An 18,034-nucleotide genomic window follows, 5' to 3' on the forward strand; every position below is an offset into this window, starting at 1 on the left:
TAAAAAAAAAAAAGAAAAGAAAAGAAAAGAAAAGAAAAATAGTATCTCCCAAATTGTATAATACTGTGAGACTATTATGTAATCTGTATAAATACGAGTATGTTTCTGGTTTGCCCTCAATATTTATTCAACACTTATTTATTTGTTATATGGATAAACAATGGAAATTGATTAAATGCATTAGCAATGGCGGAATTACGGTGGCTCAGAGGTAAATCGCCCACCTTTGGTTCGTCGGGTCCCTGGATATATTCCAGATGCACGAATTTGGATTTGTGGTGGACATTTTCTCCGGGTTTTCCGCTTGCCTCTTCTTTCTTAGTTCTATTATTTCGTTAATTAGCATCACCACCGTCCCCGCTACCTAATGAACAAGCTCTTGTATAGTTTTCTGAGCGTATATGAAACTGTCTTTCCTTAGCTAGTTGCGAAAATTTTTAAATTTTAACCAATGTGGCATCTTTCAAGTTCCTACACTGTAAATTAGCAAATTTCACTTGCAAAGTGAAAAGTTTCAGAGGAATGTAATTTGAATAAAACAAACACTTCATGAAAATAAATCGAAAGCAGACTAAGGTTTGTAACACACCACTGTATTAAAAAGAGAGAAAACATGACATAAAAAGGACGGCGCGACTGGAATATGTTACGTGAATGACATAACACAGATATTTTTCTGGTGGGTGTAAATGCCTGTACAGTATCAGCTTCTTTCGTACTGTTTCATTCGGCAATTCAGTTAGATAATATGTTTTACAGGACAGAATAGGTCTAGGGTGGTAATTTTCAATATGAATTTATTTATTTTTTTCGAATTTGTTTTCTCTCTGGTCACTTTTATAAAAATTGATGAAATATCTGCTACAGGTAAGTTGAACAGTTTTCAGTGTTTTAAAAATCTTTCAGTCAGTATCTAATACATAGTTTTCGTTTTAAACGTAGTTGAAAAATATGTAACATTATTAAGGCTCTTAATATTACTCAAAACGGGTGCCCATATTATTCATGTTCCACATGTTTTAAAATTAAGAAAAAGAAATGAAAAGGCTAATTCTACAATGGGTATCAGGTTGCTAATGGTTTTCTGTTTAGCTTTAGAAGACTAAAATCTCATTAAAATTTGAAAAGGTAACAGTCAACTTTGTGTCTATCATCATAATCATTATCGTCATGAGTACAAAAATGTCATTACTGGTATATATAGGAAAACATTACTTGTGGTAAATAAAAGAGCTTCTATGTAATAAATCCCTTAACGGTGTTGAATACCTGCGCCATCTTTGGATTTTTAGCTGATTGATTTATATGGAATTGTATTCTTCCCTTTTCTTTAAAATGAACTATAATTTTAATGTTTTGATTTTAGTGATTTTTTCTTCAAAAAATCTATACAAACACCGTGTGCGTGGGTTTTCTCGGGGTTCTTCCGTTTCCTCCCACTTTCTTCACTCCACCATTTCATTCATTCCTCATCATCACCGTCTCCTTTAGCCTAGCCGGCATAATTGTGGGACGTAAAACTCAAAGATTTCATTTCATTTCATTTTCAAAAAATCTATTTAAATGTTTCTTGTTTTGTGAAAGTTAAAGTCTATGATGTATAATATTATAATATTTATTAAACAAATATATTTTGAATAATGTTAAATTTATTTACAACGCAAATACATTTTGACAAACGAAAATTCAACTAGACTTGTAGAAGAAATCAGTAAAAATCAAAACACGAAAATATGTTCGTTTCAAAGAAAAATGCATCTTCGTATAAATCAATAAGTTAAAATTCAAATATGACGTCGGCACTCAAGAGAGTTAATTTCGGTCTAATAATACTCTCTTTCATGTATTCATAATTAGTAGAACTTACCTCCTCTCCTTTTCTTACCTTCTACCAACTTTCTACTATATCCCCAATAAAACAGTTTCTTTTTAAATAACGATTTAATCAGTTTCATTTCCTCTTTCCATTCCCAATATTGTTCTTTTTTCTCTAACATCTGCGAATCCAATGATGCAATGCTACAACTTTTAGTATATAGCAGGTATATCCTTTCAAAAATGTAACGTATAATCATCCGCATATACGCTCGTTCTTCGTAAATTTAAGATGAGTACACTCTGGACTACACAAATGTTAGATGGATTACGTAACCCTGGCCAATACCGCGTTTTTAGATTCTCTTTCCGTCCAGCTAATTGTGTGTATTCTTCTTAAAACTCACGTTTAGAAAGTTTTCAATACCTTTCAATCGCTCTTCATTAATGATCACATTTTTGTCTCTTGCGGTGCGACACTTCAATACGAAACAGTTTATGAAGTTTTCATCTTTCGTGTAGACGCAAAATATCCTTTTTCTTCTTCCTAATTTTTCATTTCCTTATTCCTATCGTATTTTTGTTTCCTACTCACATTTCATACTTTGCTAATTACACTAAATAGGTCCTGAAACTAGTAACCTCTTCTGTCTTCTCCCTCTCGAATTTCGACATTTAAATCTCGATTTTTTCGTTCCGTTGCTTTCGTCTGTTTAAGTTCATTTTTATTCCATATTTTTCCAGAACTTTTCCTCAAATTTTGCACCATTCTGTCAATATTTGTTTGAGACTCATCTTTAACAGTCATAGTATTTGCAAACTGAATACAATAACTTTCTATTTCATTCCAATTGTCAGGATTCGATTTTCGATTCCAAGTTGGCACTCCTGTCACTCGTACACGACGTGAAATTCCACAAAAACCAAGAAGACTTTTTTAATCTTCTTTTGATATGACGAATCACCTCCGGGAGTTTGTGCACATCTTTCAGGTTCACTCCATATGTACAGGGCCGGGTGCAGAATTGACTGAAGGGGTGCACCAATAACCACCGAAATAACCAATCACACTGAAACTCTTCAAAATGACATGTGACAATATTCTTTACCCCTGACAACACTGATGGATAGAACGGAGGAAAGTACTTTAAAGAGAGTCGAAAGTGTTATGCAGGAAAAAGAAATGTCCTTCTCTCCTCCTGGCATCTGTTTTCTGCCCTACTTGACAAATGCTATATTGCTTTGCTTGGTGAATCCTTTTCCTTCAACCTTTTGAAAACCCTTTTCCTTAAACTTTTGCAAAGCTCTGTTTTCTTTTTAATCCCAAACGGAAACATGATGGCAGAAAATTTCGGAAAGTGTTGGTATTTTCCCTGCTAGTTTCTCATTATAGACAGTGTATATTTACAACGAAGGGGGAGGCACGTGCGAAGGGGGTGTGTTTGTATGTATATGGTAGAGCGCTTACCTCTGGTGCATGGTGTCCTTGGTTCGATATCGTTCGAAGTAAGCTTGTGGTGAATAACAGATAACATCTTGTCAGTGGATATCCTGCAGTTTCTTAATACATTTTCATTGCACTAATTCATCATCATCATTCAATTCCCTTAATCATCAAGTTTCCCTTAGCCTAACAGGCATAATCGTGCGACGTTAAAATTAAAGGCTTCTTAATTTCAATTTCGGAACTATGAAAAGCTATAATTCATATGTATTTTTTCTTTCAGAGTATAACAAGTTAGGCATGTCTGTTAAATTTAAAATAAATAATTAATAATTATATGATATTTTTTAAAGGACCAAACAAGTGGTTATTATGTACAAATTAGATTATGTTGAATTATGAAATGTAAAGAATCCCGGAACTTGAAAGTTAATACCTTATCACAAATTGCGCTTCGCAGCACATAAATACCTAGGTATATCCGCATGGCAACTATTTTTTCTCTCGAAAATAATAACGAATTAAAAAGTTTGAAATAAGCAAATCGAAATGTAGTTCATATATAAACATTACATGTAGGGAGATGGATGAACACACACACTAACATAAAGATATAGCACGAGAAAAAACACAAATTTTTTTTGTCGTTTCAAACGTGTTTTACTATCAATTGCGACAGTACACAATAGTACAGGATAGGAAAGTGTATCTACAGGATATCTTAGAGTCCCTGCAATCTTGTAGATTCTTATAGTGATGGGCATTGGGAATATTCCAGGTGGGAAGGAAAATAAAAGTGGGAATATTTCCTGTTTTTTCCCCTGCCATATAAATTCCCGGGGAGGAATTTATTTCCATTTCTTACTTTATTTTTCAAATTATAAGAACCATATGGCTAATTACTTTATTTTCATTTATTATCATTTAGTTCTAGGTTTTATATAATTTGGAGGTTAAAAACTTGAAATTCGTTGACTGTACTTTATATAACTAATAATATGTTTGTTTTAATTTCCATTTTAATTTGCACTAGAAAGTAGCAAAGTATTAATTTATACATGATGAAAAGGAACCAGTTTGTAAAGTAATCTAGAAATTCTCTAGTGATAGAGTTGAGGTACTATCAATACACCCCGAACCACCGTCAGTAATATATATTGATATGTCTGCTATCTTTGATTCCAATTTCGCTCTCTGAGAAAAGATCAGATATTGAATAAAGAAATATGTATTCGTAAATACACATACTTTTAAAATGTAATGTTTACATATCAAAATTAAGGTTGCTTCTCAGGATGTTTCATTAGTACCGTTGTTTCCGGACCTGTGTTAATTAGGTTTTGTTTGCTTCGTTTTACGTGTGTATTAATTTACCAAGCTTTGTTTACGAATGTTTGTAACACCGTGTATATTGTTCGAAATAGCCTCTGTTCTTAAAAATTAGAGATTTAATAGTACACAGTAGCAAAGCACAGTGTATCTAATATCAACACTCTGTATATATACCATCCCATACCCTGGAAACCTTAGAAATTTTTCGAGAGACTATGTATGCTATCTGGCAGTTACCAACCTAATTTGATTATAACATTTAAAATTTTAATATAACTATAATATTAGTAGTAGGGTCAAGTTTAGAAAATGCACTTACCTATAAATTTAAACTGTTTAGCGGTGTAAAGGTATGTGTACTTTCTATACCAAATGTTTTCCGTACATATTTACTCGCATAAAACATATTGTAAGTAAACAAACGGTTAGTAGTACGTAGTCTTTAAATTGCATAAAATAGTAAAATAACATAATACTGTTCAGGATATACATTTTAAAGGATCCTCTGGAGACAGCAGTAATAAGTATAGTGTGATAAAAACTAATTTTAATTTGAAATCATAATATGGTAATAGAATGCAATTTTCTTTGTGTTTGTACATAAATTTCGGGAACATTCCCATTTTTGAAAATCTTCCCGGGAATTTTCCCAGGGAATATTCCCTAAAAATATTTTCCCGGGAATCTATGCATCACTAGATTCTTGGGGAGACTCCTGATACCATGGAATATACGTAGTTCGGACTTTCATTAGCTACGTGCCTGATCAAGGGTGTGGGGTTCAAGCATTTAGTCTCATATGCTTTCAGGACATACCTAATTTTTGTATTTATCTTGCACAACGGAGGGTCAAAACTCCGGACTTCTCTTGCATACACTACTGGCAATCCCAGAACAAGGTTTTAAATTTGCGGTGAAATAACGTGCCTATTTCGTAAAATAAAGAATACAAAAATAACATATGAAAGGGAACTTCCAGAAATATTTAATTATAATTGAATCGATGAATAGAAGAACAGTGCTAGTCAAAATTACACTTCATGAATATTTAAAAAAGAAAATTATGTTATACTGTTCTTCACATGAAATTCATAAATGTGTTGTTCTATGCATTCAACATTTATTTTTGACGTTGAGTACGAGTATAAAGGCATATATTAGGTTTGTACTATTCCCCACTTATCAATTAATTTATACTTATGTAGGTCCATTGTCACCAAGGAAATATTAGCTTATTTTGTTCGCAACTGGAATTGATTTACATATTTGGAATCTAAATAGGATTCAAACTGCCAGAAGTTTAATATAGAAGAGTTTTCGAGTTGATTTCAATTTATAGACCAGTCAAATACATCGTGCTCATGGACAGCATTAGAAACGAGTTTTTATCTTCATAGAGTTGTTGAAATTGTCCATTCATTTTTGACAATATTTTGTTTAATGGTTAAGTTTAGAACAAAATGAAATTGGACCAGTTTGAAAGAGTAGAAAGTTTCCTACCAAACAGAGTTTTCAGAGTTCCAGGATGGAACATTTTTCAAAAGTGATTATCAGTTTTGGAGAATTTAAAATTATCTTAAAATTGTGATGTTATCGGAATTTTGAACTTTTTTTAGAATTAATAATCTTTATTCTGTTGGAGAGTTTTTTTATTATTATTATGAAGGATGAATTTTAGAATATTTTTTAGATCTTGACAAGTGGGGAAATGCTCATCCATTCCTTAGAACCAAATCTACTAATTGAGCCATCCATCATTGCTTTCTGTTTTTAATTGAAAACATAAATGTTATTTCTGTCACTCTTCAAAATATTCATGCGGCCTTACAATTAAAATGAAAGCGTTACCAAAAGGGGTGCAAGAGGTCCTAAGCAATTTATTCAAAGTTTTCAAATACCATACTGATTATTATAGCATTGATATTCATACCCGAATTAATATTTAAAAAAAGTACTCTCTATTTCAGTAAGTACATAAAATTCAGGTGCGCTTCTCTCGAAAACTTCTAGATGCGTTTGTTGTTCACATAAACCAATTCTACTTCATTTCTGTTTTTTTTGATTAAAAGATCCAATATATTTCAGACAAAAAATTTCTTGTAGGCCTTAGATCTAGAGAACTGCATACAGTGTAGCCAAACCAAAACCATCATTTAACTCAGTATGATGTGCTTATTTCTTAAAAAATACGAAAACTTGATTTAGGGACCGTTCAAAAATTTTGTTGCCCTAATCCAAAAAGAATCCAATATATTTCATTAAATTGTGGTCCCTGATCCAAAAAGCTAATTCTTGGCCAAGATCACAATCTTTTGATCCATTTTTTTGATCATTCTTAAAATTCTTGTTATGCAACAATTGTTGATCGAGGAAAACTTTGAGATGAGTTGGCAGCAAAATTAAAGAATTGCTGTTGGATCATGCTGCATTTATAAGGCAGTGAAAAATCAGTAAATCACTCTTAATTAAAATGACAACAGGAACTTAGTCCAGATAAAGAGTTAATAAGTGCTTGATCTCATGTATTGAATTCCTTATGATTAATAAGGTTAAAATCTTTCTAGGTTACAACGACTTACCAAAGGTAGTCGTCAACCCTGGTTCGGCTAATAATATAAGTAAAACTTTAGTGGCAGTAATCGTTTGCACCTTAAAATATATTCCGTAATTATATTCACTAGTATTATCACCTTTTCTGCTGAAATTACAAGTCCATGATAAGTATTAGATAATTTATTCGTTGATTCTCTTTTAACGTATATTCACACAAAACTGACTTGCAATCAAAACATGTCTATCGAGTATCTATAAACAAACTACATAGCAACCAACTATACAATAATGTATATTTCTTATATATTAAAAACATTCTTCTTTTGTTATTTTTAAGTAACATTATATCAGGTATAGTGCTTGTGTAGAAGCACTTTCTGCCCAAGATACAGGTAATTATCGACCGATACAAAGTATCTCGTTGTAAGGTAAGGGTTAGAAAGTTGTAGTTTAAATAGTGGTGGGGCAATTTATATAATATTCAAATTTTTGACTCTATTCACAAAGTTCCCAATGTAAGAATCTACTTAAGATAGAGAGTGAAATTTGGCACTCTTAATTAAAAATAGCAAAATACATGTCGAAGTATTTTCGAAACTTCAGTTTGTAAGTTTGGAAAAGATGTCAGTTTCTACAATATTCAAATTTCTGAAGTTTGTGTTAATAAAATCTGAAACTTGAGGATTCGTTAAGTTTGTGGTGAAATTCTGTACACAAACTATTTGTTAAATCTAAGCGATCATACAGTGTGTTCTAACGTATTCAAAAGTTCTGCTTCCAAAGAAAGAATAGCGGAACAAATTATATAATATTAAAATTTACGGTTTTGTGTTCATAAAACGTTATTCTTGCCATACGAAGAAAGGACACAATTTCAATGTAGGTAGTTAATTACTAACTCTGTTTTTCAGAAGATCAATTGTACTGTGGATTAAACATAACAGCCAAAACTAATCTACTTCGTCTGAAGAGAGATTTGTTGTGTGGTTATGATAAAGCTTTCAGACCTGTGATCAACCAATCAGATGCAGTAAGACTTTTACTCTACATAAACGTTATGCACTTGGGATTTGTGAGTATCAGTTAGTTGTATCCATTCATAGTGTGTATGTGTTTGCCTTATGTACAGTAGACAGGTAGGAGGAAATAAAACACAGTTCTGACCAGAGCTGAATGAAATATATTAAAAACTATACTTACAATGTGTTACAGTTTCAAGGACCTAACGTCCTCTTCATCAGACGTTAGGTCCTTGAAACTGTAACACATTGTAAGTATAGTTTTTAATATATTTCATTCTGCTCTGGTCAGAACTGTGTTTTATTTGTTACTCTACTTATCCAGAGCCATGGAGTTTGTTCATCAGGTAGGAGGAATGCATTGTTCATTTCAGAGGGACACAAAATTAACGGGTAATATTCATTTTCAAAAGAAGCGTAAACGAAAATTGTTCGCTGTTGTATGATAAGTTAACAGAATTACAAGTTTGTACCTAAAAAAAATATTGATATGAAAATTTCGTAGACATTTAAAAAAAATATTTATAGAAAATAATTATTTTATTAAAGTATAGGAAATAATCATTAAATTATTTTTGTCTATTTTTGTCTTTCTTAAGCATGACATTAACACTGAAGAAATTTGTGTTCAAGCATATTCTTCTAAAGTTTCCTTTCATTCTTTTCGTTTCTGAAATGATGAATGATTACATGAACTTATTATGAAATAAATTAGCTCCTTTTTAAGGTTTCGGGAACAGAACTAGATACTTTTATAGAAAGAATGGTGAACGAGCGAAAGCTCTTCATTATTACGAGCAGTCTTCAAGTCAATTCCTCGCTTTTATGTAATAATAATAATAATAATAATAATAATAATAATAATAATAATAATAATAATAATAATAATAATAATAGATCAAGGAGTAAACTGCATCCCTTATCAGCCCCCTAGGAAATAAAAATATATACATATATGTAACGGAAAAAATAAATTTAAAAAATTAGGTCGTAGACAATAAGAGCTTATGCTCGTGTCCAGATGGAAAATGGTTGATTTTGGGAACGTTGCTCCTGGATAAGTACTTTTTTTGCTCACTTTTTACATTAATACATTTTATATGCCTTAAAGTGATTTTACTGATTTAGACATTGTGTATTGATATGATTTTTGATATTATATACTATAAGTAAAATACAGGGTGGGCACAGTCATTTTCCGCAATAGTATAATTATTTGTTTTGAGAAAAGCGACTTTGTGGCCTCCCTGTTTATACGGCACTAGTACGTATCAAGAGCTTTTTTTTAAAAAAAAAAAAAAATAATTCTAAACCTATAGGTAGGCTATAGTACTTTAATACAGGTAACCTCGGACTAATGTTGGTGACATTTTGATTCCAGTAATGTGCTATAACTATTCAAATTCTTTTATATAATTTGATGCATTAAATTTGATACGATCAAGCTCCTAGCACTTCATAATGGCGAAAACGATTAAGTATTCCCAAGTTTAAAGTCATCACTTAGATGGCGAAAGAAATAGAAATAGCAGTATTTACATATAGCATGAATTTGAATGCTCGAAGCTGTGTACAGTATATAACTAAAGCTCTGACATAATCAAGATTCTGACAAAATTAATCTAGCTTTTCAACTACGTATGATTATAATTACGAAGGATCAAAATCTGCATATACATTTAGTATTATAAAGCAGTTCCTAGATGCAGCATATACAGTTAAATGTATATAAAACTAAATGCTATTCTTCACTGCGTTACTTTGTGACAAAGTGCAGGACAAAATTAAAAGATTATTATTATTATTATTATTATTATTATTATTATTATTATTATTATTATTATTATTATTATTATTAAACTATACCTTGTTGTAGTATAGGGCGCATAAATAATTTTTCGTGCAGGTTTACAATAGTTGGTCAATAGAAAAGATGTTCATACATTGTTTCACTTTTCTTGCTTTTCTCTGAGACATTCTGCACTTTAATTTTCATGGCACATACACAAATAATTTCGTACAGTTTGATAATGTGTACAAACTGATGTGAAATAAATCCGATTGTTAATGCGAAAACACACATAAACCTGTGCAAGTTGGCCACTACAAGGAAGAATTGCAAATATTCTGCGTCAGAGTAGGGTGAAACAGGTAAGTTTGAATGGGAATATGTCCACAGTTATCAGGCTGCAATAGGCGATGGGTATACGCAAAACGATGTATATTTATGCGAAACGATTATTCCCGTGATAGATGGCCACTAATAGCAAAAGTCGTATCTACAGTGTTGCGGATCAGCACAAGGCAAAGCTGGCGGGCCCGAGGGGAATGCTTCCGTAAGAATAAAACACGAAGTGATTCTGAGTATGCTCAAAACGACTATTTATGCTTAAAACATGCGCCAACCTGTGCTAGGTCGCTAACACAAGCAAGTATTGTAACTTAATGAAGAAACTACGTTACATATCTACTTCACGTCTGGACAGGTGAAGGACGGTGATTTCACGCAGTAGCTTGGGTGAATGTCCTTAGGGAGCTAGCACAATCCGAGGTGAGTATATGCAAAACGTGTAGATCAAAAACACAAATCATTTTGTGCTAGGTGGCTACTACGAACAAGAATTGCATCTATTTTGGGTCAGGGTAGGGCGAAGTTGATTGGGTGTATTGAGGGTCGTCCGTTTGAACCAAGCGCAAAGCGACATCGGATATTAGCATAAACTATTATTCATGCGAAAAAGATGCAACAATCTCTGCTATTTCACGTCTACAAGCAGATTCGATTGTCTCGTATGTCAGCAATATGCAACACAAATAATTAAATATATAGTATTTTCTTTCTCTGGTTTTTATAATGTACATTTGCTTCATTATGTTACACTTCTGATTAAATTTTTCTTTTTTTTTTCTTTTTAGGATGATGACTTCAATAAACTCACTATTCATGGATTTGGCGTTTTGGTATGCATTTACGATTTCTGTACTTTGTAAATAGCGTTTCAATTTACGCAAGTTTTCCAATAGTAACCACTGATAGTATTGTTTGTATGGTAAATATTCTTTCGTTTACGCAAAACAGATTTATTTTAAATTGCAAACGATACTCAAAAATTCTTATAAAATCTACAGTTTCCCTAGATAAAATTAGAAATTTAAACATAACATTTTTTTCACTAAATTAGTTCAAATTTTGAAGATGAGATCTATAAGCAACGAATGGAAACAGTTTTGATCCCACTGATATGATAATCTAATTGAAAGAGGTAAAGGTATTATTATAACAATACAATTCAATATATGATATCTAAGAGTGGGATTCAAAATTACTTGATTAATAGGAAGTTGAACCTTCGGTATCCTGTATTTATTACAATTTAACTGCAGGAAGTAAATCTTCGTTCTTTCAAAATAAAAATAATTGATTATAAATAACGTGATGAATTGATTATAAGTTTCATATAATTCATTAGTTATAAATTAAGTGCAAAAGAGTAGAAACATATAAAGGGATACTCAAAAGTCTAGACCATCTGAATATTTTATAAACTGCGTATGGTTAAATAGGAAGTCAAATGGCATCAATATTGGGAATGGGCAAATTTAGGACGCAGTTACAGTCGTCTGCCATCTTTGTAGTAACCATATTGGATTCAACTTCGTTATTTCAAATGTCAACATGATTATGTGATATAACAAATGACACCTTCTTCCAACGAGAAATCGAATGGTGCCATTCAGTGTGCAGTAACTATAACGCTGGCGCACTTAAATAGATTTTAGGGTAGGATTCGGATTCTGCGGAATGTTCCGAAGGGGAAGATTATATGCTATATGCTATACAAACTCAACAGACCAATAGAGTCATAAAACGTGTTTCACATGGCTGCTGTTCTCTTCTAAGCAATTTTCCACATCATTTGTGTAATTTTTACGTTCCATTTGCACGTGTTACATACTCCTGTACGTAGATGTTAAGCAATGATTATAGAGCTTTGTGTAACATAAGCTGTCTTTCATCTTGATTTTTGCAGGAGAGACGCCAATATGTTAACTCGTGAAGAGAGGATAGGAGAGGACGACCATGAAATTTAACTAGTTCAAACAATATCAGTTCCTGTATTTCGTGTGTTGAGACGTTAACTGAGTGACTATGGTGTTAGTGACAAAGGTTTTCAAAGAACTTAGAACAGAGAAAAGTTGCACCCTTACGAGTTACAGGTTGAACAAAAACTTCCTGACAACGATTCTGACTGACGAATGGAGTATAGCGAGTAGGTGTTGAGACAGACAGCATGTGACTCAATGTTAAAACATAAAGTTGTTTTCAGTAAATATACTTTGTTTGTTTGTTTGTTTGTTTGTTTTTGTTTCCAACGAAGTAAGCAGACAGAATGTTCGCTACTGGGCTGACTCAAATTTACATTCGACAGACCCAACAAACATGCAAATTGCGGTTAGAGTGTTGGTGTGGTACAGTATATGAGGTGAGAAAACTATTGGACCTATCTTCTTGATGGTACCCAAGATGCCGAGACATAACGAGATATGTTGTAAAACACTGTTGCCACACTTAGAAGAGAACGGTGGCCATCTCACAAATGTTTTGTGATGGTGTTTGCTCGTTGTTTTAGTGGTTCACAAATATTCTCAGTGTGTTTAATATGGGTATAGTGGTATTACGAGGTGTGTATGGAACGTTATCTTTTCTTTCGGAACGACCTACAGACTCTAAACCCTACAATAGTTTATAAGTGCACCAGCGTTGCAATAATTTTTAAATGATCCGCATAATTCGATTTCTCGTTTAAAGTGGGCGTCGCATGACCATATTGACGTTTTAACTAACAAAGTTGAATCCAAATAAAGCAACCACAAATGAAGGGTAAGGGGGAAAAAGAAGGAATGTCACAAAACTGCATTTTCGAGAAAACGGCGTTTTAATATTGCAAACCGCATAAGAAGAATAGGGTTAGTTAAATCTTTTGCCCATTTTATATGGACATTTCTACATCTACGCATGCATGGCATGTACAGTCAAATAGAACCAAGAGTCACCAACAGATAGGGCAAAGCACCTGAAAAAGCACATACATGGACATTCCTTGTTTTTTCCCCTTACCCTTCAAATATGATGGATAACAACCGAAACACATCATAATGTTGCCTCTTCCCCAATATTGATACCATTTTACTTCAGATCCAACCCAAATGCAGTTTATAAACATCCAGCTCAATCCAGATTTTGATCATACAATTGGTCGAACATTTTATTCAGTATAACTGAAAGAATGAATATGTTAAAAGCATCTTGTTATGTGTATTATACTGCTTATGTAACTCTTGAGAGAACTAATAACAAAATCAGTCTAACTGGATCTCATAATTAATCAGTATATATATATATATATATATATATATATATATATATATATATATATATATATATATATATATATATATATATATATATATATATATATATATATATATATATTGTTGTGTACTTCCACAGTTAAGAACAATAGTAACATTAATCACAGAAAATTTTCCAATAAAATTGAAAAATTGAAAAATTATTTATTGTGTTATGCATAAAAATCTGTCTCGCATTGTTGTTGGTATGTGCTGTCAATGGCTAGTAGATCCTGTGGCTGTGCCCATTTGCTTATATAATTGATCTTGTACCTTCTATGGGTTGCGGCTGCTATGACTTGCAGTCATAGTGACTTTTATAACCGATTTCTCATATAAAGGGTGTTTCATAAAAAAAGAAGAAAAAAAAAGAAGATTCCTTATTGCAACTAAGGATCGTTTATTTGAAAACTGACAATATTTGCACATCACAAGAAAGTACACACGCTATATATATATTTAAATGCAGAACAATGTGCAAGACAAATATCCGCTACGACTCGACTAATATACTCTTCTCGGAAAATTTTCAGTAACGCTTCCGCATATAAAAGGATTAATTTCGTAAGTGACACAGTGATTTTTAGGCCAGCCAATGATTTTCGCCAAGACACAACTAATCCTCTTTCCTAGAATTTCATGATTAATCTTTGATCTATATACTGGGTGGTGTGCGCCGTACTATTATGAAAATATCAAGGATTATTGATTGATTGGTAAATGTGTTGCTTATCTCAGTGTAAGGAAATCGACATCATTTTGTAAGAACGTTCATTTTTATTCAGTTAATAAAACTATTTACCAAATGCACAATAACAAATCACCGAAGAATATACCTTAGTAATGAATTCATTTTAGTTTGAGAAGTCATGATTTGTTTTCTTTCGCAGAATGCTGTTTTCTTGCAAAATTTGATGTGTTTGTTTATGTTATGTAATTAATTATATCAGTGTATTTCTTTTATATAGCAAAGCTGTAAGGGCTCCTTCCTCGATTAGCTAACCTTTCTTACGTCAGGTGCCTGTCAACACGAGACTCATCTCATCAGCAATACATCAAGTGGATTTGGCTTTATAAATCCAGTGCAACTCGCCGGAGCCGGAAGATTCTGTACTGACATTTACAGTCAATGAGGAAAGATCATGCTGACCATCAGTCAACCGGAGGTATTCGTTACGGGCAGTCTGTCTATCGGGAGATTATAGACCAACAATTATAGTCTTTCGGGAGATTCTAACTCAGTGGCTAGAGAGTCAGTCTTGAGTTGGTCAAGTTGGACAGATAGTCGTTCTTGCTAACAGTCTGTCAGCGTTGCAATTGACTTCGAGCAATAACGCGAGTTTTACATATAGCCATTCTTAGGCTAATTAATCCAGATACATTGAGTTCTACTCGCCTTCGTGAAACAGGCTGGAGATCAGAGAGCCTAGCAGACCCATGGAGAGTCAACTGGTATTGTAATTACTTACTTTTATTCCTTTCCAATCCCTTTATACAATAATTTCTCTCAACACTGCTTCTATTTTTTTAAATACTCATTTCATTTTTCATTGCTCACAGACGGGCGTCGTCCCGATACCAATTTACCAATACTAAATCTGAGTGACAGCCCAAGTGTTCTTGCTGGTGACACGGGATTATTGAAACTTCATTTCAATATTAGCACCCGTAAAACTATTGCCACCGAAAGTAAGACGCAATAGACGAACTATTTCCTCATAACTTTCAACGTGGATGTAATGCGTTCTTACACTAGAAATATACGTTTTCTTGGTGTACAGTTCTATGATTAACCTACAAAAAGAAAAAATCAAAGGTAATCATGACCAGATCGGTACAAAGAATTTTTATGGCGGGTAAAAGTCAAAAGTCCATACTAGATGGAGTCCCGTGAGTGCGTCCCTGGTGCACACAGGTATTGATGTCTAGACACGGTGGATCTCAGAGTTTGCGTTCCTGATAACGACCAACTATGTTGCATCTTCATCCTGTTAATGCAACATGCAATACTGGCAAGTCTACGACGGAAAATGACATGCACTTTCAATTTTGTGCTTCTTCTGGAATACCCTTTATATGTGACTATAGTGACTGTTGTCATCTGCGAGCGATACGACGATCAGGTTCTCCAAGACTGATATTATGCTTTTCCAGTGGATTCTATCATATGCGCTGACTATGACCTGGAGGAATATTTACTTCACTCTTCTTCGATATTTTTCCCTTACATATCTATGTTCTGAGTTGTTTGTTGGAGTTGTACTGTTAAATCGTTTTATGATACTTCTTTCTTAGTTTTCATTTTTCATGTCCAGCCAATCAATTCTTGTGAAAATTGTAAAGGAAAATGTCAGTTATATAATTTTTTTATCTATATTTATTCAGAGTTGGGTTGATGACCATATTGTGTGGAATCCTGCAAAATATAATCTCACGAGAATTGATGTTGCTCCTACGTACATATGGACACCCGATATAGTTGTACGAAACAGGTATGTCACATTCTAATATGTATTTTACGACTACTTTCTATTTTTGATTCATATTTGACTTGGATTTACAATAGGTTTCAAATGGCGAATCTACTGTCCTTTCTATTTTAGTTTCAAGTACTTATTTCGAACTTGTGATATTTTTTCGACCCCCGTAGACTGTATCGCAATATGCACAGAAATCTAGCATAATTTTGAAATTATAATTCCATTCATCTTTATAGGGATATTCATTTATTATAAAGAGGATTATTGAAACAAATAATTTATTTGTATAACTCATGTACACGTTGAGTTTTAAAAAGATGAGTCTCTCTTTTATTAAATAAATATCAAGCAACATAACAACCAACCTGCTGAAGCAACGCGTACTTTGCTTGCAGTTGCTAAAATACCCTGTCTGTTTGATTATGCCTATTGGCAATTATAAAGATGATTTGAGTCTATTCTCCTTCCGTTCTCTACAAAGCAGAGATCCGTTGACAAAGTCCTCTCTTCGATCTCAAGGGAAAAGTTAGTTTAGCAGAGCAACAATAACTTAAAAATTTGATCAATTGTACATCCAGGAATTTTTCAACGACGAATTTCCAACAAAATCCAACAAACAAAACCAATTGACGGAGTTAGATTTTGGCGAATTTATCGATTTTAATACAACGACAAACAACTCAGTGTGTAGGGCTTCGCCATTTTCGCGGGTCTTTATTGAAGTCCCATTCGCAGAACAGTTTGGCCTAACTCTCATATATGGTGTAGTTAGTATAGGTGGGACGGGATACGAACCAGGCTAAGAGATATATTTGTTCCGCTCGTTTTTGCTTCTCGAGGGCTGCCGTCTGGAGTTTCACATCATCAACAGTGAGATGCGAACCCAGTTCACTTGAACCAAGAGATTGAAGTCGATCACGCTCATCAAATGCTTTGGGCTGGCTACTAAGTGTCCAACAGGACACGAACTCAACGCTTCAAATAGACAAGTAGTGAACTCAACCCGAGCTTCACTTTAGTGCTGTGTAGTTAATTCAATCAAATCTTCGCTCTGGAACTGACATTCAATCCACATGACGGATATTACAAATACACTAGTGAATAGATTATTTTACAGTTAATTATAATTTCTCTAGCCATGCTCTCGAGGTATTTGTCAGAGAATAGCTTTTTTGTCACAGCGTGAATAGACTCAATTTCTAAAATGCTGTCTCCTCATATAAATTATCTGACAAAAACTCGAGGTTCAAAGTCATCGCACACTTATCAATAATTAATCAGATCAGTAGTGCATATATTAAACCTAGTGTTTGTTCATTTTAAGAGTTGAGATTCTTGCCTGTTTAATAATAATTTTTTTTAGGCACTAACGGTCATCTTTCAGACAAGGTGAGTAGAGCGTTGGCTTTTCGGTATCTGACTTATACCTCAGATATACCAAGATATTATGGTAGACTATTAGTAATTGATGTACAATTTAGATGGAAGTAAATTCATAATTTTCTTAGGGTTTAAAAGAAAGCGGAAAATACTTGTACTGTTAAGAATCTGTAATAATATGTATAAGTAACATATATTGTGAATTTTTTCTGTTACTGTCTCCAAGAAATTTATGTAACGAAACACTTTCATTATATATGAAGTACCTGAACAGATTCTCTCTAGATCAACATATTTCTTTCTAAAAAATGTTTTCCCGGCTTACGAAAGAAAAGAAAGGATACGCGTACATCAACCCCACTTTATGGTTACTTGAAAATTAGCGAAAAATAGCAATGTAAATCGTTACGTAAGTTACAAAAGAAGAAACACAGGAGTTAGTCAGTCACGAGAGATTAACAATCACAATCGTTGTTCTTCGAGGCAATAGTCTCTTAGTGTTTGAAGTTTTGTAAGTGCAGCACGTAGTGCCATTCGGAATTTTTTATCATAAATTTTACATAAAGTCAGGGGTAAAAGTGAGGGCGAAAGCGGGGGAC

General features: G+C 33.2%; 1 protein-coding gene across 2 annotated transcripts in view; it reads left to right on the forward strand.

Annotated features, from left to right (window-relative positions):
- Positions 1 to 728: 728 nt before the first annotated feature.
- LOC145679735 (neuronal acetylcholine receptor subunit beta-3-like) overlaps positions 729 to 18,034 on the forward strand; it is a 71,235-nt gene continuing 53,929 nt past the window's right edge. Inside the window, exons 1-4 of one of the 2 annotated variants that reach the window (XM_081750297.1) lie at positions 729 to 867; positions 8,056 to 8,216; positions 11,080 to 11,124; positions 15,961 to 16,067. In XM_081750297.1, coding sequence (XP_081606423.1) covers positions 792 to 867; positions 8,056 to 8,216; positions 11,080 to 11,124; positions 15,961 to 16,067 — 389 coding nt within the window. In that variant the 5' untranslated portion in view covers positions 729 to 791. The remainder of the gene's footprint in view (positions 868 to 8,055; positions 8,217 to 11,079; positions 11,125 to 15,960; positions 16,068 to 18,034) is intronic. The other variant, XM_081750298.1, reaches the window with a different exon arrangement.

Source organism: Thermobia domestica, chromosome 2 (assembly GCF_964235325.1).
Source record: "Thermobia domestica chromosome 2, izTheDome1.hap1.1, whole genome shotgun sequence".
NCBI classification, from domain to species: Eukaryota; Metazoa; Arthropoda; class Insecta; order Zygentoma; family Lepismatidae; genus Thermobia; species Thermobia domestica.